We start from the raw sequence: 25,169 nt of genomic DNA, 5'->3' as shown, positions 1-25,169 counted from the left end.
GCAGCAGCTTTCCTACTGAGAGATAGTTTCACAGGCAGTTTTAGGGTACCTGTGAGGGATAAAGTTTCCTAATGGAGAAGTTATTTAAGGTCTCTGCAATAAACTTATTTAGGCCAGGTGACTTCTTAAAAGTGGGGAGGTCTCTTCTATTGAAATAACTATTTTGTGCCAGTAGGAGCTTTAATCAAAGCAGGTTTTAGGATGATTAAGCAGTAAGTCTCACTCAGCGTGCATTTATACTACAAGTTTTTTTTTTTTTTTTTTTTTTTTTGTTAGGAGACGTGGGTTAGTTGCCTTCTCATTGTGTGCAGGAGTTCTGAACCCCCATAGCTGGGCAGTGTACGTGCAGAAAGTCTGGGGCTTTCTGGAGGAACTGCTTTTTGAGCTCTTGAAGAGGCACCTCAGTGGACTGCTGTCACCAGAGCAATTGATACTCTTTCCTACTGGCCCCTTCGAGCTCTTTCCTTGAACCTCAAGCATGAGTGACTTGCTCTAGCAGTGATAGGAGCTTGTTCTTAAATGTCCTTTGCTTTTGCGTTGGGGCAGAAGCTGTAGGTCCATCAGGTACCACCTGGTTGGTGGCAATCGAGCAACTCAGTACTGAAACTGAGTTAGCTCATAGCCTGTAGATGGCCCCTGAGTAGGGCCGGCTGAGAACGGCTATAGGTCACATAGTGGTCTTGCTACATACTTCCAGTTTAAGCGTATGGTGGCAGTCTTGGCACTTGAAATGCTATAAGAGGACTGGATGAAACAAGTGAAAACGGTGCAAATATTACACAAGTAGCTGAAGGTTTGAGTTGACTCTGTCCTGATCAGTTTTTATTTATAATTTAAAATCTTTTTTTAAATTGTGTGCTCTAGTACTCTAGGTGGCTTGCTGAGGTGAGGCCAACCATAGGTGCTATAAGGTAATTGTAGGTAGTCACAACTGCAATAATAATAAACTGATTGGAGTGGCTAGTCACTGACAGACATTTGGGTTAAAAAGGAGATTGGGTGTGTTTCAGTGTGTGTACAAGCAAGTTGTAAAGTTTTCTTTAGGGGAAATAAATGTGATCTTGAATTTTGTTTGGAAGGGTACTGTGGACCGAGACCTTCGTAAGAAAGTTCTTAGGTGCATTCATGCATCTGTGGTGTATAGGTATGTTATATATTAAGCATTTGGAGTGGTAACCTCCATAAGTGTGTGTAATTAAAATAGCCTATCAAAGATAGGCTTTATCAGTAGTCCCTCTACTGGGCAAGATAACATAACATTGTGCATTGCTCAGAGTTAAAACTTCTCTTTGCTTCTACACAGATAGCTGTCCTGATTTATAATATTTCTTCCTTAAATGGATTTTTTTTTCTTTCCACATTTTGTGTGTTAGTATTTGGAAGCCCTAGAAGAGTGGCCTTGTGGAAAAATAGGTGGTCTTATAAAAGTAATGAAATAGCCAGTGCATTTCAGATTTTTGATCTGTTTTGACTGAGTTTGAAATCGCCTCTTGAATAAGAGGTGAAGAATTGAGAGCTGAACCTGAAGTGGTTTACCATTGTCAATGGTAATGATATCCAGGTTGGATATCTGTTGTTGCAAAAGCAGTATAAATGGAGACACCTCAGTGACTGTATGAAGTGAGCATAGACCAGGCATGGCTGGTTTGAGCTAGAGCTAGAAGGCTTATCCGCACATGAGATTACTTCTGTACAGCCATTTATGTGTCTTTGACAGAAAAGCCACTGGTCTGAGTTGCAGGAAGGCTGTTTAATGTGAGAGGGAAGCTGGGCACAAGTGCGTTTATTCTATGTGCAGACCCAAGGTAGCTAATAACCCCTGCTCTGGCTAAAAATGTTGAGGAGCACTGTGTAGGTATGTGGGTCCAACAGTCAGCTTATGTCTGGCTGGGTCTGTTGGTACCAGTTTGACGCTGAGACTGGTGAACTCAGGCTAAGCGTATGGGGGTTACTTGCTCTCCTTCTCAGGCTCTGTGCTGCAAGGAAGCTTGTCAGGCTCAGCACTCTGCCCCAGTCCAGTGAGTTCTTGAGCATCTCCAGGGTGCTAAAAAGCTCAGTGTGGCTCACCCAGCGATGCTGAGAGAGATGTCTTAGGTCTGGACTAGCTTATTAGCTTAAAGCTGGCACAGGCTGCTATGTGAGATTATACAATAGAGGGATTTTGTACCTCTCATTCTTCCCACAGAGTACCTACCTTTTTTCCCCAGAGATGGATTTTGTCCTGGTAACAGCGCCCAAGTTGGGCAGACTTGAGCACTGCAAGTGTTTGTTACCTTTGGCACAAGGCAGGGTGCTGGTGAGGGTGGCAAGGAGGTGCCTGAGCAGTTCTGCAGGAATCAGCTTAGTGGTTGGCAAGAATATACCTCCAGCTCCCTGTCTTCTACAATGTCAGTTTTCTAGTGCCTATACTGTGTTCCCCAGTTTTCCTATGTTTTGGTCTGTTATTGATGCAGTGGAACTCTGCTCTGAAACTTATATTCAAAATGACTTCAATTCTGGAGATGGAAAAGGAACGTGGTTTTTCTGATAAATGGAGTATGTTTCAATCACTTTGATATTTTAAATGCATTCAGTCATCTTTCAATTCATTTTACTATCTGCAAACCTCTAAGAGATTCTGATGGAAACTTCTGATGGAGGGTTGCCTAAATATCTAATCTTGTAAACATTGTCAAAATCTGTTACAGTTCTACTTGCTTGATTAATATATTAATTCAAAAGTCCACAACTTCATTTTTCTCTCCTTTTTAATTGTTCAATCCCATTCCATACTGTGATTTAGAAGCTGGTGGAGGAAACTACCAGATCAGTTTCAAAGGAAAGAGGAGAAGGTGGGTCTTTGCCATGCAGGATGTAGTTAAGCTGTGTAGCTCCCTCTCGCAGTCTGCATTGGAAGATTGTTTACACTGGTTAAAAAATTATGGTAATAGACTTTGATAGCCTTTTCTCTCTCAAATTTGTCCAAAATCTTCAGTTGTAGCCACTGAATGCTGGAGTCACAAGCTGAAAACAGAAGGGGTATCCTGCAAAGGTATCACTCTGCATGACCTCTTGAGTTCTTCCCTCAGCATGTACCGACCACTGTCAGAGGTAGTCTTGTGTTAGCAGGATCTTTGTTCTGACCTGGAAGAACTAGTCTTGTGATACAACTGTTACACTATGAGAGAGTTTGTCAACATTGTCCTTTCTCACTTAAAATGTAGATAGCTGATAACGCAAATCTAGGGACCAGATGAATAATTACAGGTCGTTTCCGTTAAGTTGCGTGTTTCTCTAATGGTCGAATGCTTCAGGATGTACCATGAGTGTACTGAATGATGCGTGATGCTTAAAAATGCACCAAAACATCAAGGACCTAGTCATGAGGCCATGTTTCTCACCTCCAATCACAGAGAAAGGTCAACGAATGGTTTAAAGTTGTACAGAAAAGCTGTTTGGCACTGCAATCTCTTAAATTCCATATTCTCCTGTGCCTGTTAATGTCTGTGATTTGATCCTAACTTACTATAAGGCTTTATCACTCCCTTCCGTGCCCTGAATGTTTTTGGACACTGATAGCCTCATGGCCAAGATGGTTGTTCGAGCAAAAGATTCGAGTTACTTGCCAGCACTGATGATGGTGGTCTGGCTTCAAATTGCTCTCCTGCCTGTAGAATGAACTCCTGTAAAAAGGTAACATTACCCACCTGTCTCCCAATTTGGATGCTTTTGGCACTGTGTCAGCTTTTATGTCTAGCTTTGTGCAGACTGGATCCAATTCAACAAACCCTTTTACCAGCATGCACTTTTCCATGAAGTGGACTGACAGCTACGTTGGCAACAAATACTACCCAAATAGCTGTACTTTGCCCACTACAGACTGATTTCAGTCCCAGGAAGCTGTTTTCCACCTTTCATCTCTTGCAGCATACCTGTGTGAAGTGAGGAGGATCTCTGGCTGCTGCAGGTGTAGCAAAAGAAAGACCTGACCCCTTGCCTTTCTGTAGGGGCTGTCAGGGATGGACTGGTTTGACTTTTCTTGTGGGGTTGCAGGGTGAGAAGTACTTGGTTATGCTCACTCACTTGCTTAAATACAGGACTGAAGGGTCACCTCTGTCATGAGGTCTCTTCTTCCCTGCTAATCGTGGACCATTGTCATGGACCTGAGAGTGCAGGAGGATAGAGAGAACTTGTCTTCCTGTCTCCTGCACATGAAAAGTCTGTAGCACCTTATAAATTTAAGAACTTCAGTAGATCAAAAGGCTTGAAAACTGCAAATGTCGGGTGAGATCAAGAGTGCCTGGAACTTGGATTCTGCAATAGCAAGGAAGTTGTTCAGATTCTCTGGGGAAAAGGGATCATGCTATATTCTTGAGAGGGGACGAGAGGGTCTCTGCTGATGCAGCCTGGGTGGGGAGAGTAGGAACCCCTTCCTGATTCAAATCCTGCTTATGCTATTGAGCTCCTTTACTCAGGTCCTCAGTGCTGTTAAGACTACTTAACAGTAGGCTCTTGTCTCTTGCAGCATTTGTCTCTTGTATTATCTAGCTGTATCTCTAGCCTCTGTTTCATGAAGAGGTGAGCAGAGAGACTCTGGAAGTAAATTGTGTATTGAGATGGGGAGATAAAAGGAGAATTTTCCTGATATTTTCTGCCAATCTGAGGAAGCTTATAGAAGTATGAGGAATATATCAAAAGCAATCAATAGACTGCAGTTAGGCTTGTCTTCAGTTTCCCATTTTCCTTCTGACCCATCAGAAGGACTAACAAGGAATGCAGACTCATGCTGCAAGTTCTCTGTTTTGTTTCCTGGGTTACCCCTTCTGGTCCTGCATTCGTCTCTGGATCTTGAAGCTCCTTCAGTAGCTTAGGTTCCTTGTCCTTACCAGGCTCCTTAAAGTCAGTTATGGAACTTTTCTCCTTTGAAACATTCTGATTTCTAGTCAGCTTATTTACTACCCTGTGTTAACCTGAACCTCTCCTTCTTTGTGAGGTTTATGAAGAGCAGACAAACCTTTTTATTCTTATCCCCCAAACTAGGTATTTCCTAATCATCTTAGTAGCCTCTGTTTGCAACTGTTCCTATTCCAATTACTTAAGAAAATGTATTATTGCTTTTTCTTACTGTGGAAAACACCTCAGAGGATGCAGTATGGTTATGTAAGTTGTCTTTGTAGCTGCATCAGAATGGCAGTTTACAATCCATTTTATGTTCAACCACTGCACCCCAGGTACCTTGCTTCCATTGCTTTACAACTGTCACCTCAACTCTAAGCAGAGTTAGTCCCAAGTGCATGACTTGACATCTGGTACTATTGCATGATACTCTGTTTTTATTACCATGGTCTATAAAATCATCTAGCTCTTCAGTACTCTACAGTTCTTTTTAGTTTGTGGATTGCCCGTGAATTTCATAAAGCATTCTCATAGTTAGGTGCTCTTGGTCACCCACAAAAGTATTGAACAGGGCTTGTGCAAAGGTCAGCCTCTAAGGAGCAAATTGTCTAACAATTTGTCTTCATCCTGCTAAACTTCCTTTTTTGGTATGTGTCGTTATAGACTCCTCCCCAGCTAGTTCCTTATGATATTTTAAGATTCTTATGTTCAATTCGAGTCACCTTCACACTAGCAGTTTCTTATGGTCATAATATAAAATGATTTTCTTTTCTTGTTAGTCTAGAGCATCACTTCTGTCTAAACTGATGACACTTTTTAAGAGTTTGGCACAGACTGCCTTTTGATAAAAATGAATCTAGTGTTGTATTTTTTTATCTCATTCTCCACTTTTTTCTATGCTTCTGATTATAATTTGCCTTAAATTTGTTCTAAGAACTTGCATAGCTTTGAGTTCAAATCAATATGCCTGTGGCTTGCCAAGATCATTTGTTATCCTCTTCTATTCTCAGATGTTTTTTGCTGTTGTGTCACTTACTTGACTTTATTTTCCTGCCTGTTATGAATACATAGTAAAAGAAAAAAAAATCTCAAACTTTTGGTGACTTCTTATTTAGAGCCTGATTTCAGTTATACAGGCTTCAAACCTAGAGGCTCTTCTACTCCTCAGAAAAGAAATTTATACTTGTGTCCCAGTGGCAAATGCACTAAAAACCTTCAGATGGCTCCAGTCCTGGGCTGTCAGATATTCAAAATCTCATTGCTTGATTTTTTTTTTCCTGCCTCTAAAAGATGATGACTCCAAGATGGTAATCTGAATGCTTGATGTGATAGTGAGCATCTGTCACTTACTTCACAGTGAAAAACAAATGAAGGTGTTCTTGCCTAACAGTAATAATATCCAGTAACTCTTACGTGATAGTGTCTTACTGTATGCAAGATGGAGTTTTTTGCATAGGCTTAACTCGGTTAAAACAGACTTTCTGTTAATGTTTACCTGCTCCAACAGTCCTGTCAATGTTAACATGCTGCTAATGTGTTTGAAAAATAATTTATTGATGAAGATTTGTGTTTAATGCGCCTAAAAGAAGGCAACCATAGAACTGGGAGACCATGCTTAGAAATGGTTGAGACCGATACTGCGTTATCAATGACTATGACTTCATGGACCCTTCTCTATGGTGTCTGAGATTTCTAGATTGCTTCTAGCTCTAAAGTCTAGGGGAATCTTCAGGGTGCACTACCCAAAAATCTTTCTTGCTGTACTTCTAGGTGAAATGGAAATTTGTCAGTGCTGCAATATTTATAGAATATTCTACCCGCAATTCCAGCTCCTAGACACAAGCTGTTACTGAGTAAACGTTTGATTCTGGCAATTGAACACCTTTCTGTAGCCTGTCTTTTCGAAGCCTGACCGTTAGGTGTTAGCTCCTGTATGCAGAAAGAAACCTTTGTACAGAAGAAATGTACAGAATTTCTAGGATTTCAGACAAAGTACAGATCTTTCTGATAAGACTTCCTAATTAAGTAAATTAAACTGGGAGTAGAAGTGAAGTTTGTCATATTTTTCCACCAAGTTCTCTGTTTTTATTTAATAAAAATGCAGGGAGTTACTGCTATCTTATTAACTTGCAGCCGGCATGCTTATCTTCTTTGTTCTTCGTTAAATATGAGCTGGCATGTGTTAGACTGCGTTAGTGTTCACTCTTTGGGACTTCAGTGGTTTCTAAATTTGGCATTGCTAAGCCGGTGCCCTGTTTGCTTGAATCAATTGGGGCTGCTATTTTTAGCAACAAAGGGGAATTGAAATAGCAATTTTCTTTCTATGTAATAGATCCCCAAGAGGAATACTGATGCAAGCTCTCTGTCATTCCATATTCTCCCCCTCCCCAAAAGCACTCAGACGAAAGGCAGCTGTCACGGTTTGCGGCTGTATTAATCTTTAATCAATCGAGTGTTTTCTGCATTCAGGTGTTCAGGGAAAAAAAGGGTCACGACGAGGATCTGCCTAGAATAACTAAGCACTCGTGCATGGTCTGTGCAGTCAGGATTTGGTGGGTAATGGCAGGGAATAGACAGAGCAGCTAAAAATAGTGTTTGCTTCCAGTGTTTCTCCAGTCTATTTTTGATGCTTGATTTTGATAAGGTTGATTGGGCTCTTACTAAAAATAGCCGTTCCTAGCAAGCTGAGGACAAAAAGTAGAATATTTTTAACCAGCACAGACTAAAGTACTTTTGTTGGCTGTAGGTAATTTAAAAGCTTAGTATTGGTCAAGTGCCAGTGATTTATATAAATCTGTAATAAATGAAGTACTACTTGATGCCAAGGAGGGATAGTCTTTTTTTGCCCTTGCCAGCTCTTGTTTTCCCCAAGAGCTGTCATATTCTTAGTATAGCTTTCGTGTTCTGTAGCAGAAGAATCTTGAGACTTTAGTTATTTATGTATTGTATTTAAACTTATGCTAAGGTTAGCTATTCTATGAAGTCTGAGCTATACTGCTTTAAAAAGACACACCAGCTTCTTGGTTTATTTTTTATGCTAAAAGTTGCTGCAGCTGGGAATTGTGCAGTGACATGACAGGAGCCCATTCCTATCTGGATGCTGTCTTACAGGACAGGGACTGCTCTTTTGTGTGAATGGGAGATACAGCTGCAAGAGTAAATCTGCAGTGGCCATTTTGAAAACAAATGTGAATACCTGCCAAGGAATTGGGACTGTAGAGGAGCATGCCTCCATGAGATCAATTTGTTAGCCTAATATTTTTTTGGCTGGAGGAGTGCAGTTATTGCGGGAGCCCCCTCTTTATACACGGAATAAGATAATTAGGGGTCTGAGTTCTTTCCTAGGTGATGACGTGCATGAGTGCATCTGCAATACTTTGAAGGATTGCCTAAAAAAAAAACCCCATACTTAAATGAAAACAGGAAAATGGCTAAACTGAACAAATGTGCAGTTCTGGAAGACTAGTAGGACTCATACATAATGGTTGTTAGCTTCATTGTGCAAGTAGTCAAAGTGAGCAGTGAGAGGAGAGTGGTGCCGTTTGCCAGTCACAATACGGATAAGAGTATTCCATGCCTTATCTCCATTAGACATCGCAAAAGCTTATTTCACTGTAGAAAACCTTAGTTTGTGTCTGAAGGCGGGCTTGATCTCTGTAAGCTTTGTCTTCACTGTAGTCTAACCTTGAATTGGGGAGTCACGAATCTATAATCTTGTTCTAGCATGATTGCTTTGCAGCGCTGCAGAGGAATTCTGTATGCTCGCTGTTGCTCACTCACCCTGAATCAACACTGGTCCTTGCTCCAGTCGTGAGACGAGGAGATTTCTGCACGCATGCCTCGTGCTTTACTGCACCATTCTTTGCTTTTGTTTTAAGATGCCCTGGGTGGATAGGAAGCAGATAAAAACTGTTCTAGGCCCCGAAAATCCGCTTCCTTTGCTAACCGAACTGCCTTTGAGCTTTTGTTTGTTAACTTCTTGCTTTTCTTAAACTGCAGTGTTTGTCTAGTATGCTTCTGAAGAGGTGGAGGATGTTTTTCAGGTGACCTCTTACTTGAGAGGGCAGTGGCTGTTACTTGTTATAAGCAGAAAGAAAATGGGAGCGCAGGGTTTGTTCCCTGCACCCTTTGGCGCTGCCTCGTCCTGTGTGCCTTTGGCCATGCGCTGAGGTTGCTGGAGGAGGATGTAGGTGCCATTGGCAGCATTCACATACTCACCTGCTTGTAAGCCCTCTGGAGGAGAGCCTGCTCTCGTGGTCCCTGGAAGCCTGTACTGTTGGGCATGTTGATCATCTTGTAAACCACTGTCACTGGCCGGTTTTGTAGGTTTTGCTTGTGACTTATTTTTAATAACGGAAAAGCTGTTCCCCTTTAGCACAGGCGCTAGGCAGCTCACTGACCACTGAGTTCATTACTTTGTACCCTGAATTTGTCAAGGGCTACTTTGAGTACTGTTCCAGATAGGCGATGATACAAATGCTTATGACTACCATATATGTCACATGTGATGAGCTGTGAAGTGGGCTATGTGAAGCGATAGGAAGCAAAGTGGCTAGATGGTACTGGGGGCTAAGGAACCACCTAGTTGCATCTGTTGGTAACCGGTACAGTAACAGAGACTACAGTTAATTCCTGTGTATTTGTATGTTGAATTAAAGAGGTTGTAATGGTTCAAAGATGTTTGAGTAAACTCAAAATGGGAGTTAGAAAGTGGTTTTTAACCATATAGGAAGTAAAATTCTGGGACAATCTTTAGGACAAAGATATTGTTGTCCTAAAGTGGAGATCTTGACTCATGGAAGTGATTGCATGATGTGATAAAGATAATTAGAAATGTAAATTGGTAATCTGAGTTCTTGTGCAATTGATAGTGCATATATGCAATGGTGGTTCAAAGGAGATGTGGAAACTGTTCTGCTTTTGCCATAATGTACTTAACCCTATGTTTTAGGGCATGAATTAGCCACTTGCAAAAGCATATAGTAAATATGCTGTCTGCTTAGCAACAAAAACTCTAGTTCCTCTCCTCTGAGATGCTAGGCATGACAAGCAGTGCTCCAAGTGCCATTGTGATACACACTTAGGTTTCTTACGAGGTATCTTGCTCACGTGATCGAAACTAAATCATGAGAGTTGAAGGTGAAGAGCAATTTTTTCTCTTACTGGGTTAGACTGGTTGACTGGGCTGTTGCAGTTCCCTCTGTAGAATAAATCAGTAAACTTCCTGCTGTTGCAAAGAACTAGAGTTCATGCAAAGCTCCTGGTCTTTTTCTAAATTTTTTTTCCTGTGACATTTTCTATAATTGGAGATCGCAGTTCATAAATCTGCATGGTTTTTGTCGGGTAGTGTGAACATGGAGTAATTGTTCTGACTCCTGCATGGCTAATGACTATGAAATGAATAGTTTTTGGCAGAGAACTGAAGTTGATAACTTGGGTTATCTTTCAGTTATTAGTTCTGATGAAATAGGTAGCTTCATCTTGATATGATATAAACGAATACACCTGTTATGTTTATTGTAAAACTGTCTTGAAACCATGTTCCAGTGTGACTAGCCATATCTTTGCGCGTGTTTCCCACTGCCATTAAAATTGACAGTGGTAAAATACAAAACTATTGAATACCAGAGAAAATCTGTATGTGAGTGTTTTTCTTTTCTTTTTTTTCTCTCTCTTTTTTTTTAATGTGCTGCCTGTGTCATCATCTTCTCTCCCTATCGTCTTGCAGAGGGGGCAGTGAATACTGATTGACAAGGTGGGCAGACTGAGTGCTTGAGGCGGTGGCATCGGGAGAATGAGAGCTGGGACTGAAGTTGAGTGAGTTCTTTGGACAGGAAATATTTGGAGAGATTGTCTGGTACTTTTGTCTTAAATGTGCTTACCTTCAGAATCTGCACTGCTGTCGCTTAGTTGTGCCTTTAAAATGTGGTGTTTCTGGATACTCCGGATTGCACGAGTATAGTTAATTTCTGGGCTCAGAAGACGCCTTGGTGTTGAAGAAGAATCCTTAATTTGTTCAAAATGCTCTACTAATCAGTAGTACTATAGATAAAGAAAACTTCTTGCATGGAATCTGGTATATAAACAATTTTCTTTGCCTTATTAGAAATTTCAATTTACTACAGCCTGCAAATGGGATAACCTCCATTAGCGGGGTGAGTAGATGACACCACATGTAGCTTGCTTTGTTTGAAGACCTTGATACTGAAAGTTCCTCTTTGCTCATTTGTATATTATAAGTTTTATCAAAAGCTTTGGCAAGTTTTAAGTCACTTAGGTGGTGTGTATTAGTGACTAACCTGTGCAATGATTTAGGTATTTGATCACTTTTTTTGCCCCTCTTGCCCTCTGTTTTGATCAGTGTAGGGTCAGTTGGAAGGGGTATGCAGAATAAGACTACTCATACACAAGTGAAATGAAAGCTGTTACTAAAGGCTAAAACCATACACCAGCTGTGACCCATTGTAACAGTGACTGTACCAGTCTAATCCAATCAAGAAGGCATCGTTATGTAGGAGAGAGAGAGATGCCCCTTTGGTGCAGTGTGCTTGCAAGGGCCGGTTCATGCAGATTCCCTCTCTTTGAATAGAGGTTTCTGTGCAAATTTCTCAGGATTGAGGGAAGATGTTAGTTCTGCATGTGCAAGTTCCACACTTAAGCATATGGTAGTCTCAGTATGGCTTGGCATGGGAATTTGTTCAGGTTGCAGTCTAATTCCTTTGTGAAATAGTCTGTATAAAGTTTCATTTGCTGAACTTTGGCTGGTGATAACTTGATGCTAGAGAATCTTGAGCCCTACGCTGCTGTATGTTTTAGTGTATTATGAGTAAGCTATTTTCAGAGGATACTGTGTTACTGGATACCTTTCCTTATTTTTCTTCATCTCTATCTGCAGCCCTGAAATTTGGGGAAAGTGGATGTCTTCATTGCCTAAAAGTCAGCCAGTGCTTTGATACAAGCTCCCATTTCAAACAACTTTTCAATTGGTTCATAAACAGACTTCCTGGGCATTCTTGTCTCTCTTCAGGAGACAACAGATGGCTGAAACAGGAAGCAACTACAGTTAGACTACTGAGTAAATGTGCATCATTACAGTTATGAACTGGTGTAACTTTCTTGTACAGATAATAGCTTATTCTTGCTCTACTTGCTTGGACTTCTGAACTCTGCTAAAACCATTTTGCTTGCAACTTCTTCATTGGAAGACAGCCTGTAGAAGAAACGGAGTTCAAAAACCCAGTCCATGCTTAAACTTAACTCCAGCACATCAGTGTGATTGTTAAAACTTAAACTGGCACAGCTTCTGTATATGAGCAGTGGTTAAAATTGTGACACTCAGCTCCAAAATGGAAACTAGAAATGAGTGTAATCAATGTGAAAAGTACAACTGTCTTGCTAATGCATAAGTTGTACCAAAACTGTTTTTTCTTGCCCACCCTTTTCCTGTAGCATGTGCGTTTTCAGTAATCCACTTCCAGATGCGGAAGGAGATAAGGTGGTATTCTTGACTTCGTGAAATTGTTCGGATCAGTTACCTTTTGTACCAGCTGCTTTTCCTTATTTTAAGAACAGAGGGTACTTAGGTACAAGTATTATACCCATTACTTGATGTATGCTTGACGTAAATGTTAAAAGTACAAATGATTTGCAGATACTCTATACATTTTCAAGTCCCGAATATAATTACTTAAGATACAAATCATGCAAGTGGTAGAGACAGTCAGTTTTGTAATTCAACTAAGTTAATACAACTTTCAATGAAAACTTTTTACTTACTTAAACTTACAACTATTTACAGTTTTTAATTACAACAATAACTGCAAAGCTGTGTTGGCCTTATGCAAGCTGCCTGAACTAGATGAATTGTTGAAATTCATATTGACTGAAGAATCCCGTGATGGATTCCCTACTAGGATTTGTTCGTTAGTGGTTTCAACCTTGCCTGTATTAAAGCAAAGATGATTTTGGAGAGGGAGAAACAAGTCTTGAAGTGATTTCTATTATTTCCATCCTGCCCTTAAATGAGGGATGAAAGATTTGAGCATGCTGTCGGATGATCACATTCTCATGGAAAGTGCCTCTGGGGAGCTGTCCTGACCCCCAAAAACATGCATTAGGGTCTTAGAAGTAGGAGCAGCTTCCTGGCTGATCTGGGTCCTGTTGGTCAGAGGAAGGATTGGATGGTATTTGGGCACGTTTCTGATCACAGTCCTTTGGTGTTGACCTGATTGCCTCTGCACCAGTGCAGCCATTCATGGGCTTGACAGTGGGATTTAGAAAGGGAAATTCATTTGTATAATCAATGAGAGCTGAGCTAATTTCCTTCTCTTGAAAGGGCTTAGGAAGAGACATGTGGCCCTCAAAACAGCTTTTTTCTTGGTTACAGTATTGTAAAGCAGCCCTTGTTCTGTGTGTGCTCTTCAAAGTGGTGCGGGAGCACAGAGCTGGACCAATGCTATCCTCCTCAGATTGGAGGGAGTCACCAATAAAATGATGGTATTAGTGCCTTTGGAGAAGAGGCAAAAAAATGTTGTTAAATCTGTAGTTATTCCCTACTGCTGTGCATGTGTGGGGGGGAAATGTATGTTTATTTTGATGTGTATGTCTTTACCTGCAGCAGAAGCAGAACAGTGCATATCAGCTAGGTGTGCTTTTATGGAAAGGTAGCTCAAGCACTTTTTTCTTGCTAATGGGATTTTATAATGCTTTTTATCACGTCTGTATCTCTATAGCAGACTAGTTTAAATTTCTGAAATTCTGTTCTGAAGGGTACTTTAGTCTGTAGATGGCAGGCTCTTACTTTGAAGTAGGGCCTAAAAAGGGAGGAAATGTCCTGTTACTCATACTTTAGTTTGAAATCCCTAATCTTCAGCTGCTTAAATCTCATGCTTCAACCAATTCTATTACAGTTTAACTAAGCGATGGCTTCAATAAATCAGGTAAATACCCTTGATTGAAATTGAACTTGCACTCTGCTAAGCCTTTATGAAGTGCTGCAGATGCTTTTCTAAGTCCCTGCCTTAAGGAGCATACACTCTAAGCTACAGTTGCTAGAAACCAAATAACTAGCAGTGTTGGAAGACAAAACAATAACAACTTCTGAGCAAGGCTGCTAAAAGTTCTGAGCTGGTTATCTGAGAATAAAGCTGTTGAATTTTTGAGTTGGAAGGAGGTGAAAAAATCTCTAAGCTTTAGATGGAATATATTCTTTAGATACCTCACTGATTTGGATAAGGGAAATAACCTGCTTCTAAGAGTCGCTGAAGCTGAATTTTTTTCCAGATTAGGTCATCTTAGAATATGCCCAATTGTTGTGTCAGCAGGACAGGGAATGGCATTGGTACATGTTTTCTCTTCTCTTCGCTTTTGTTTATTTTTTTTGAAGCTTGTTAGTCCTTGAGCTAAAGGGATGGCACCATCTTGCAGGACTAATGCCCTTTGGCTAGATAGATAGCAGCATTGATACAAGTCTGGCAGGAGGGCATCTATGAATGTAGTCTTGATTTCTTGCCCAAGATCACTTGGACCTTGATCTTTCTAACTATGCGTTTGATTTTATAGCAAAACTGTTGCTCACACTTCCCTAACTGTTGGATAGCAACTAGCAAAAACTGTGCAACACGGGCACATGGCTTTCTAAATCACTAGGGTTAACAATGCAGCGTCTAGTTTACTTGCTGTAGTATCACATGTATGCAATGTGTTAGTATTCTACAGTACAGTTGGCGATTTTTTTTTTTTACAAAACTTATTTTATGTACTTGACAGACATACCTGCAGCAAGGATATCAGCTTTTTTATGAGAGATGTCAAACTTTACCATGCATATCCTTGCCAGATTGGAGCTATGATGTCTTGCAGATACACACTCATTCCTCAATTTCAAAGTTTATATCTACCCACATATATGGTCAACTGTAAATCTAGCTTCAGTCGGGGGCAACACACAGATTTCTCATCCTTAACATGTTATTTTACTGTTGTCTGACCAGTATTCAACCCAGAATAGGACCATCACTGGCAGCCTCACCACGTACAGTGATGTCCACTTATTTCTAGCTAGCAGGCATAGAAACTGAAATGGTTACCTCAAAGCATTTCCTAGCTGTTACTAGTCAAACAAAAGGATTCTGTCTGCTGCTTAATTGCCAACTGTTATGGGTGATCTGCAAGCAATAACTAATCAAATCATCTGCAAACATGTCTCCTTCTGGTGCCCAAAAGGGAGGCTGTTGCTGAGTCTCAGGGCTGAATGACACCTCAGTCAGCTGTGCAATGTCACTGAGATAAAACTTGCCCTGAGCACTGTAGCAATACTCCTCCTGGTTCAGTTTTCCAAAACATTGAATAAGTCCAATTATTTAAAGTATGTCTAGGTGCAGAGGTAAGCAGTGGGGCGCAATGTGACTGTGAGGGCAAATAGCAGAAAAATCTGGTATGCTCTGTAGCTGCTTGCAGAGACAGATGAATGAGTAGAGAGATAAATGAGTAAGGCTGTTGGAAGTGTAGAAACTGGATTCGATGGAAGAGAAGAGAACAGGAGTGGTGCTGAATGTACCTGCGTGTAGAAGGTAGTTGGAGAAGCAGATTCTGGACAGAGGGATTGCTCTTCAGTGAGCAAACTGAGATGATCAGCTACTGGTGTGGTGAGAGCCCTGGAATAATCTGTCAAATTAGTGGCATGTTGAGTCACTTGTTCCTCAGCATATGATAAAGAATCCTGGAAAGATTTAAGGCTTGATACAGATCCCATTCATCCACGGGTGAAAAAAGATTAAGTTTTAGAAGCCTGGCTTCGTACTGATGGCTGTACTGTGAGCAAGCTATACTTGCTGCTGGTAGGTACAGTGGTTACAGAGGGATCTGGAAACTACTGGAAAGTAGTTAAACAGCCTTCTAGTTTGAGACCTTTGCCCTGTTCTAAAACATTTATTTTATTGGATAATTATTGGCTTATTTTACTACATATTTAAAGCTAAGTTAAGAGCCATTTTAATAGTAATAACTGAGCTTTTTCAGATAAATGACTTTAGAAGTCCCTCTTAGCCTACAAAGCTTTTGAAGAAGCATAGTGGGTTAGAAAACTGGTGTGAGAAGAGGGGCTAAAGCTCTCTCTTCAAGTAACAATTAAATAAGCTCCTAATTCCTTCTCTTCTGCTTTCTTACATATGGGAAGGTTTTAGTGAGCGCTCTAGGAGCTTTTAGTGAAATTGGAATTTACACACCCATTCTAGAGAGTCTCTTGTCTGGCTTGGATTCCTTCATAGCCTATTAATGAGCAGCTATTTCAGTGAAGCAGCTAATGTGTATGTCTTTTCTTTTTCAGTGGTCACAGGAGCTACTGATGGGATTGGAAAAGCCTATGCAGAAGAGGTAAGAATTCTTATTACTCAGGACTGTACCTGGATCCTTGATTGAGCTCTGTAAAGTATCAGGCCATACCCTCTCACCTTATCTCAACATAGATGTGAACATGTGAAGAATGAGATCCCTTGCCTTGTCTCTCTGCAGGTGACCAGCCAAGAGCATATCCCTTTTTGTTTCCTTTGACTTCTCTCTTCAGCCTTCACCTAGTCCTTTTAGTTTTAACTTTGCTTTGTGAATACATTGCTTGAGACAGAAAATGCCTGTTAGTATGGAATGCTTTACCTATAAGCCTAGGGAACATCATGACAAGTTTACAGCAAAAATAACTTCCAGCTCCAACATTAGTTCTGATCATTTCTGGTGTTCTCTGAAACAACGGTATGATTATGTGAAGAGATCAATGGTGAGAGAGTCCCTTTTTCTGGACTTCTTGGTTCTGCAGAGACCACAGGGAGATTAGCCTCTCAAGAGTTGTCTGTCTTTGGATTTCTGCTTTAACCCTGCAGGGACCTCCCCCTGTCCCTTGTGCTATGTAGAAAATAGCATCTTGTGCCACTGGATTGACATAAGGAAGGGGGGGGGGAGTGGCAGTGGGGGTAAATAAGCTTGATGTCAAGAGCACCTGATTCTTGTGTGGAGCTGACAGCTTGTTGTACATGCCAAATATCCCAGTTACATGGCACTGAAGAAAATTATGCAAGACTTAAATCACTGCCTAGAGCAAGTAGAATGAGGTCTCTCTGCCCAGAGCATAGTACTATTGGGAGGAAGGCCTCTAATGTTGAAGACACCCCCTCACCATCATGAGAGATTGGTTTCTCTGCAGATCAAGATTTCTGGTGTGCAGAGGTGTGTGGGGTTCTTTTTTCCCCTTCTTTCCTGAACCTACCATGTAATGTAACCTAGACTTTCTGTGTTAGATTGTGTAGACACAGCCTACAGCTTGCTGGTGCCTCTGAGAAAGAGGCTGCCTCAGAACACAACTATGTGCTGCTGGCAGACCCCTGTATAGCATATTAGAAAAGCTGATCATAAGTATGAGGTCTGGCTGGAAAATACTAACTCTTTCGGCTTCTCTGCCAGTAGTTGCTGTAGGCACCAAGAAATAAGCACCCTAAGGGGTACAAATACCTATTCTCAGGCTACAGAATAAAACACACTTTTATCCCTTGACAGTTTAGTTGGATGAAGAATTTGAAGTCAAGTGCAAATGCAGGGTCATGGAATAACTGGAAAGACTTCTTTTTTTTTAAAAAAAAGAAGAAAAATCTTTCTGTTAACTCTGGGGATGTGTTCACAAGACTGTTAGCAGAGTCTCAACTTTCTACTAGGGATTCCCTTCAGAGTATTATAAATGACACTGACGTACAGCTATTCGGGCACTCATGGCTGTGATTGTAATCATGCAGATAAACTCTTCCAGGGAGAAGGAGGTAAGTGAGAAATGCAGTCTCCTGTTCAAAAGTTTGACATGGTCATTGATAAGCAATGAAAGAATACTACTTGTTCATAGATTCCCTGGTAATGCTCTGCTATAGTGGGTTACTTTCCTTTTTGATCATGTTTACGTTTGTGTGCTCTGTATTTAAATTCCTCTGGCAAGTTTGTTTCTATTCCAGACTTTAGATGCATTTCCTACAGTGCATTCTTTCATTGTGAATGTAACATCAGTTTCTGCCAAGGTTCTTCCTGTGGTGAAGGCCTTCTAAATATGAGTGAGGGTCCACTAACTGCATGCACTGACATGACTTTACTTTCTTTGTTTTTGAGACAGTATGTAGTTGGATGCTTTTCTCTAAAGGTGAAGTACCCACTTAAACAATCAGACCACAAAGCTTCTGATTGCTGAAAGAAAGCAAACTGCATGTCAACAGTTTATAACATCTACCCCTAAAGAGCATCTTCAGGGCTTTTCTGCCCCATGGGGCCTCCTGTGTCAGTCAATTATATGCAGTGAAGACTGATTACATAGTTGGTTCAACACTTTTTTTTTGGTTTTTTTTTTTTTGTTTTTTTTTTTGCTAGTAAGCAGCCTGTCTCTGAGACTCAGGTATGAGATACACCATTTTCTTGACAGTAATCTTTTCTACTGGGATTGCTGAACATGCTGGTGGGACCATCTCAGATATTAAAGACTTGTGAAGAGATTATTATCAGGTTGTCTTTGGTGTTACAAATAGAGATACTTTCAGGTAGACTTTATGCCTTAGCCTTCTTGATCCCGTGGAATGGGAGAGGGCTATCTATGTTAAGTCCTTCTTCCTCTTCTCCTCTCTTTCCCTTCTAAAGACCAAGTCTGCTGCTGTGCAAGGTATATTGAAGTTTAACCATGATCTTTCTTATCCTCTTTTAACTGAAATAAATCACCAACTGGGATGTTAGATACTCTCCATCTATGAAGAAAATTTCTTTCAGTAAGGGAAAAGATTAACTTGAAGTGAGCTAGATGCTTACCTGAAGATGAGTAGTATGTTCATCCTCATAATACTAGATAATAGTATTAGTAATAGTTTAGGTTACCTGTAAGCTTGAACTTGGTAGTAGTTAATTCTTGTTGCAGGTATCTTCAGTTTCATCAAATCTCATTTAAGCTCATGAGAGATCTAGTGTGATATGCTTAGGTATCACCTGTGCCAGTGGAATGCAAACCTTGTGATATGGCCCTTATAGGACATACGACCTTTGATCTCTAGTGACAGAAATTCATCGTGCTTTTCTGTGAAAGAATCTTTCTTGGTTTGAATAACTTCTATTAGAAAGGTAGGTGAGATTCAGACACTTCAGGATAGTTCCGGTACTGTAGGTTTTTTAGATGTCCTTTGAGATGCAATCCTGTCTGCTTCCTAAGGCTGTGAATGAGTTTCATTGGAACAGTGAGTTAACATCCCCATTTTTTGTATGCAAGTATTAAATGTCTGAAGGGCAATGTTACTACACACTGTGGGTGTCAAGTGGATGTATTCTTTTTACTTTTCACTGGAACAAGCACTTAAAACAGTCACAAAGATTGTTTGTTTCCATTGCTGAGTAATTCAGATACCTAGCTGTCTTTCTGTAGACACTGTTAAATTGGATTGTTAGATCATGTTACAAATCTGCAGAGGTAGGTCTAGTTTGGACCAGGATATGCTGTGATGACAGCTTAGGTTATACAGATAGCTTCTCTAAAAGAACTGCATGAGGAAATTAACCTTTTAACCCACAATTAGTAGAAAGTAAAGGTGGAGCCTGAATCATTCCTGAATAAACTGCCGAAGGAGAAGTCTTGAGTGCTGGGTTGACTGTGTAACACAGCTGTTTGAGTGACAATAGATATCTTAACTGGACAATTTGAACTTAATTATGGGTAATAACTTCTTTACTCTGACCTGCAGCATTATATTTTGAAAGTTTGGTAAAATCTGCTGTTTGCTTTCTTTTTTGTAAGTGTGGCTAAGATAATGTATTTAATGTGAAGGGAATCAAGTAAGAAGTAGCATGCAAGTGCTTGTCCTAGTTTTTCCCTACATATCTCTTTCAAACTGTAATTTTTCAGACCTGCTGGTTATCGCCTGTTATAATGTTTGACAAGTTAGGAATTCCTTTAATGCTAACTTGGAAGCTGTTATTTATGCCTGTCCTTGTGTCTCTTGTTCTGTTCTCTTTCAGTTAGCAAGACGTGGAATGAAGGTGGTTTTAATCAGCAGGTCAAAAGAAAAACTAGACCAGGTTGCCAGTGAAATAAGTGAGTTGAAACCTTCTTCCCTAAATTTTGTATGTATGCTTATATTTGAATGAATGTAATTGCTATGGATTTCATATGTGCTAATATGTACAACTTGAGTTTTAAAAATGTGGTCTTGTGGACAGTGCAAATGTAACCGACATATTAGAAGAAGGTCTTGCCAATCAATTTTATGGGTGTCCTTATCTAATTTCTGAGAACAAATAGGGTTTAATTTTGAAATACAAAATTCTGAAACTGGTGGATTCTTAAATAAGAACAGCCTACCATATCAGACCAAAATACCAGCTATCCCAATAACAGGTTTCTAAAAATGTAATAAAGAAGGAAACGTGTAGTTATTTGCTCTGAATACTGTCTCAGCTTCCAGCAAGTTTGATTCTTGGACTTGAACAAGAAGGGTGGTTTCTTTGGAACTCAAAGTTGTTCAAAGCATGTTCTTTGTTATTTGTTGTATCACCAAGCATACAAATTGTGTGGGTCAGCCCTCTCCTCCCCCCTTGCCCTCTTTTTTGTTGTTTTATGTGGATAAGCTACTTGAAGATCAGTTGTGAATTCTCCTGAGGTGACAGAGTAGATAACTGTAGGAATATAGGGAATGAGTTAGTGTATTTTAAGAATTTGTATTTGGGATTGCTTTTCTTTGAGCTTGTAGTAAATGATTATATGCAAAAATAAAGGAGTAACTTAAGTATTCAAAGCACAAATGTAAAATGGGTATTTGTACAGGGTCAGTTAGGGAAAAGAGATTTCTCATGTCTCATGCTGATAGATGGTATTCCAACCAGAATAGGCGACAACCATAACACACATGAATTTGTCTCTTTTATTTAAGCAGATTTAATGTGAGGTTATTAGTTTACACAAAGTATGTCAAGATAAAGTGAGACATGTAGTCTTGTGTGTAGAGTTTGTGATCAGCAGAAGTGGGAGCCATGTACTATAAAGCAGGTTTCTCTGCATAATGATACTGGGAAAATGAACCTTCAAGATTATACTTTTCTATTATCCTCCCTTGTCTTGCTTAGACTTATGTAAAATAGTTTGTGTTCCTAATACAGATAATTGTATGAGCTGCTCTCCTTGAGATCATAACTATTGTTTTGGCTTGACTTTGCAGCTATTTGTTAGTGACATGTACTTTAAAGTACGATCTGGAAGTCAAAACCTCAAACTATCATAGGATAAGTTGTGATGTGCTTTTTAGCTCACATAATGATGATTAAAATGCAGACTCAGGGAGCTCAACTTGCTTACCTCTTGCTGGAAAAGGTCATATGCTTCTCTTGATTGGCTGAAATGCCATTGTGTCCAATTTCAATGGGGATTTTTTTGGGGGTGGGGGAGTGCGATGTAGTATAGTTTATGGCATACAAAACTGTTGTCCAGACAGAAAAATCTCGTCCTTTCTGCCTCTATATGTATAGAACATCCTTCTTGAGCAGAGATGGTATTAAGCCCTTCTACCTTCAGCTAATTTTGAAGTAATATTACCTTGCTCATTAACATGCTGACACAGAATTGAAGATACCATTGCAGTATGTCTGGACATACCTGTGATGCTTTAATCTAGTCAGCACGGCAGCAGTATAGGCATCACTATGCTAGTAACCTGAGTAAATACTGAAGCTTCTTGCAAATACATAATGAAGTTGCAGCAACATGGTCTTTTTGGTGAACTACAGTAACTCTATGGTAACTTACTATGTATGTAGGCATATTCAGTCACATTTCTTATTACAGCATAGAGATGTCTTAAGTAAAATTGTAACTGATGGAAGTATCTACAAATATCTTGTTCTCAAATCAAACACTTTCTTATGGCCTGAAATGACAACTTTCCTGAAAGTGGTCCTAACCCTTTCTGTACCAGACTAGAAATCTTCTCCTCCCTGGGACTTGAGCACAATGCTGACAAGGCAGATCAATCTACTGCTTTGAGCTTTCAGCACTTAAAAGATGGCTGCTGGAAGAGTGTTTCAGTTTACAAAACAAACACCACCGCCCCCCCCCCCCAAAAGTAACCTCTAGTACATAATTCCTGTTAAGCTTCATCTAGACATTTCTATTTTCTTTCCTAAGTTGTTCTTTCTACTGAGTAAAATGAAATGACTCATACTATATATATATATATATATATATATATATATATATATATATATATATATATATATATATATATTTAGTACATTCTTTTAACAACACTGAGCTACTGAAATGTATACCTTGTTCACTGTGACATATGCTGAAGGGTTAGAGTAGTCTGCATAATGGAGCAACTCTTGAGTTTTGCTTTCAGCTCCTTCTAGGTTTTAGCTGGGCAGAATTGTTTCTTGTATTCAGGCCCATGTGGTCTCTGCAGTCTGTCCGAGTGTTGCTGTATCTAAGTTGGGGTGATTGTTTGGAGCTAACGCTGTAACTTAGGTATTTCTGTTGGAGGCTTCTAAGGTAGCTTTAAAGTCTTTTTTTGTGGTGCTCGTACAATTGTTCTTAAAATAGACCTGAGCTTGCTCATCTCAGGCAATGACTGTTAATCGCTTTATGGAAGAATGGCTATTTAACTCTGAGTAATTCCAGTTCTTTGAGTTGTGAGAGCCATTTAGGTTTTCTGTTCCTTCTTCACTTTCACTGACAGGAATCCTCTGCTATTGGTGAAGGTATAGATGCTCTCATGAATAGTGAGAGGATACTTGATAATCAGGTTCATTCACTCTGTTCAGAAGAATCCTATCTTGTGCTCCTAGAATGTTTGTTAGAAGTGGTAACTGTATATAAAATGTAAGTGGCATAACTGCCATCATAGGGAAGTACTGATAGTGTAAATCTCTCCGAGTGTTGAATGCCAGCTGACATGGGTGTGATTTGTGGGTGCACAATCTACCCTGAATATACCGCCGTTGACAAGAAAACCAGATATTCTGAACATGTGGCTCAGTTTGAGCAACCAGAATTAGTGGATGTAAATACAAGTAGTTAAAAGCTTAACAAGAAACCTTGGTAAGTGTTTTACAAGGATGTTGTGCAGCTGATTGTCTGTAGAATATTTAAGTGCTGTAGGATTTGCCACAGAAAGAAAATGCTGCTTTCTGTTCCCTAAGAAATAGGACTTAGGTCACAGAATGAAGAAGACAAAATTTTGAATTTTCTTTTAAGTGGATGTAGTCCACTTTTGCATGGAGCTAGATAAGTTTCTGTGGAAACAAGTTTGATCTTCTAATCAAGGTTTTATGTGCTAATACTGATTTACTAGATTCACGCTGTTTGGTCCACTTTAGTTCACAATACATCAGTGTTCTAGCACCTTTTAAAAAAAGTCTGTTTACTACATAATTGGACACTTGCAGGTTTATGAAGACTCAGATAAATGAACTTACCATCTGTGAATAGATACAATCCTTTGAATGCTGTGTAATGTGACTGTAGCAGATTTTATTCTAATATGCATCTAGAGCTTCCTAAATTATGGCTTCCCTAATTTGCTGTATTTCATAATTAATATGGTGCTAGAGTTCCTAAGGTGCTCAGTAGTAGAGGATGGTTTAAGAGTCTTGGGTTTGCAAGCAAAAAAGCTTCAGTTACTGTGCTGGTGCTAATAAGTATGTTGAGAGTAGTCTTTTGAAGAACTGAGCTGTAGAAACTCATCTCTTGAGGGCAGAAGCATCACGAATGTAGTGAAAAACAGTCAAGCAGGGAAAACATTTTGAAGAATTTTCCTGTAGGGAAACTGCCAAAAGAAGGATTTGGTGTCTGTGTATGTTCTTACTCGGAGCCTTGCTGGACAGGTGGGTAGTTGTGCATGAGCTGTGAGGAGGCAAGAGAAGACAGTCATTTGCAGGTTAGTAGTGTTCTGCGGTAAATGCAGCACAGGAAGTTTTGAACTAGTCAGCTACTACATAATTCAATACTTGATTTAAAATAAATAACCCCCTTTTGGTTCTTTCACATGGGTGGGTGTTAGTATTTCACAGACCCAGATGATAGTATTAGCTCCAGAGCCATTATGTTTGGGCTAAAGAATTCAAGATTTTTCCAGTGTACTCTCACAAATGGTCTGACTGGGACACATTAGGTCTGTCCTTTAAGAATTAATGTCCAGAGCTTTGGTTTTGTACCATAAGTTACTGATTTCTAGAATTAACTTTTTTGGCTTCTGCTACATCTCTCTAAAATAGCTTTTTCTTAAAATATAAAATTGTGCTACCTGACTACCTGCTTCAAATAAGTGACTGAGCTCAGTTTGTAGTATTCCTAAAGTCACTTCATGATTAGTTTCATCCTGAACTGCTCTGGATTCCTAAGGCTTTCAGCTACACCATAAAGTGATGGTTGTCATATTTGGACTTTACCTATCATGTTCTCACTACTGTTTGACGTGAACGCTAGTATACACAAAAGCAATGGGGTGTGGTGCCAAACCAGAAGCATTCCTTCCCCATTTGCTGGGCAGATGGATCCTATTGCCTTTTTCTTTCTCTGTGACAAAATTCCTGATAGTGTTTTGAAGCAGACTTGATGCTGATACTTTGCTTCTGCCTGAGCTGTTACTGTTTTCTACTGATACAAATGTCCAATGACCCATTATGGCAAATCTATCCTCTGCATAAGTTTTTTCCAGACTGTAGCTCTGCTACATCTACGTTGGAGTACTTTGCCACTGGATTTCTGTCCTGCCAGTCACATTCTCTCCCCTCCACCTCTCCAAGGAAGGTGATGTAAATCTTCCTGGCATCTCAGAGGCACTGGGTAGAACTATATGAATTTAACAGAAGAAAGAGGTGGTAATGTGGGCAAACCCAGTGAGGAACAGGATATCATCATCTTGCTTTTCTTACGCAGAAATGACAGGGTTCACTTTTCTGAGCTTAACTTGAAGACTGACTATATCTGGCAGCTATTTTGACCTTTTGTGATCTATTTCAAGGTAAATTAATGTGTCTGCAGCCTTCCATCATCTAAGCCAGGTAGAGCTTGATATACTTTAAATCCCCCTGTATTTCTTGGACTTGACAAAATGGCTTCAAATATTTTGGATTTGTTTTGATGCATTGAAGTCACCCTTCACCTAAAGTTGTAGCATCAGGATCTTTGATTCAAAATAAGCCTTTCATCTTCATGACTTAATTTCCCTTGGATGAAGTGAAGAGTTCCCATTAATTTTTCTTGGATGGTATCGACCACATACTAGAGCAGTTATTAGGCACTG

At 39.9% G+C, this 25,169-nt stretch overlaps 1 protein-coding gene across 1 annotated transcript in view; it reads left to right on the top strand.

The window, feature by feature from the left end:
* HSD17B12 (hydroxysteroid 17-beta dehydrogenase 12) overlaps window positions 1-25,169 on the top strand; it is an 86,604-nt gene that overhangs the window by 17,380 nt on the left and 44,055 nt on the right. The window contains 2 exon segments of the mRNA XM_062576396.1: window positions 16,202-16,248; window positions 19,891-19,966. Of these exon segments, the coding sequence (XP_062432380.1) occupies window positions 16,202-16,248; window positions 19,891-19,966 (123 nt within the window).

The sequence above is a fragment of the Rhea pennata genome, chromosome 5 (assembly GCF_028389875.1).
Source record: "Rhea pennata isolate bPtePen1 chromosome 5, bPtePen1.pri, whole genome shotgun sequence".
Taxonomy (NCBI): domain Eukaryota; kingdom Metazoa; phylum Chordata; class Aves; order Rheiformes; family Rheidae; genus Rhea; species Rhea pennata.
The sequence above is the reverse complement of the archived record's forward strand: the minus strand, read 5'-3'. Positions and strand labels throughout refer to the sequence as shown.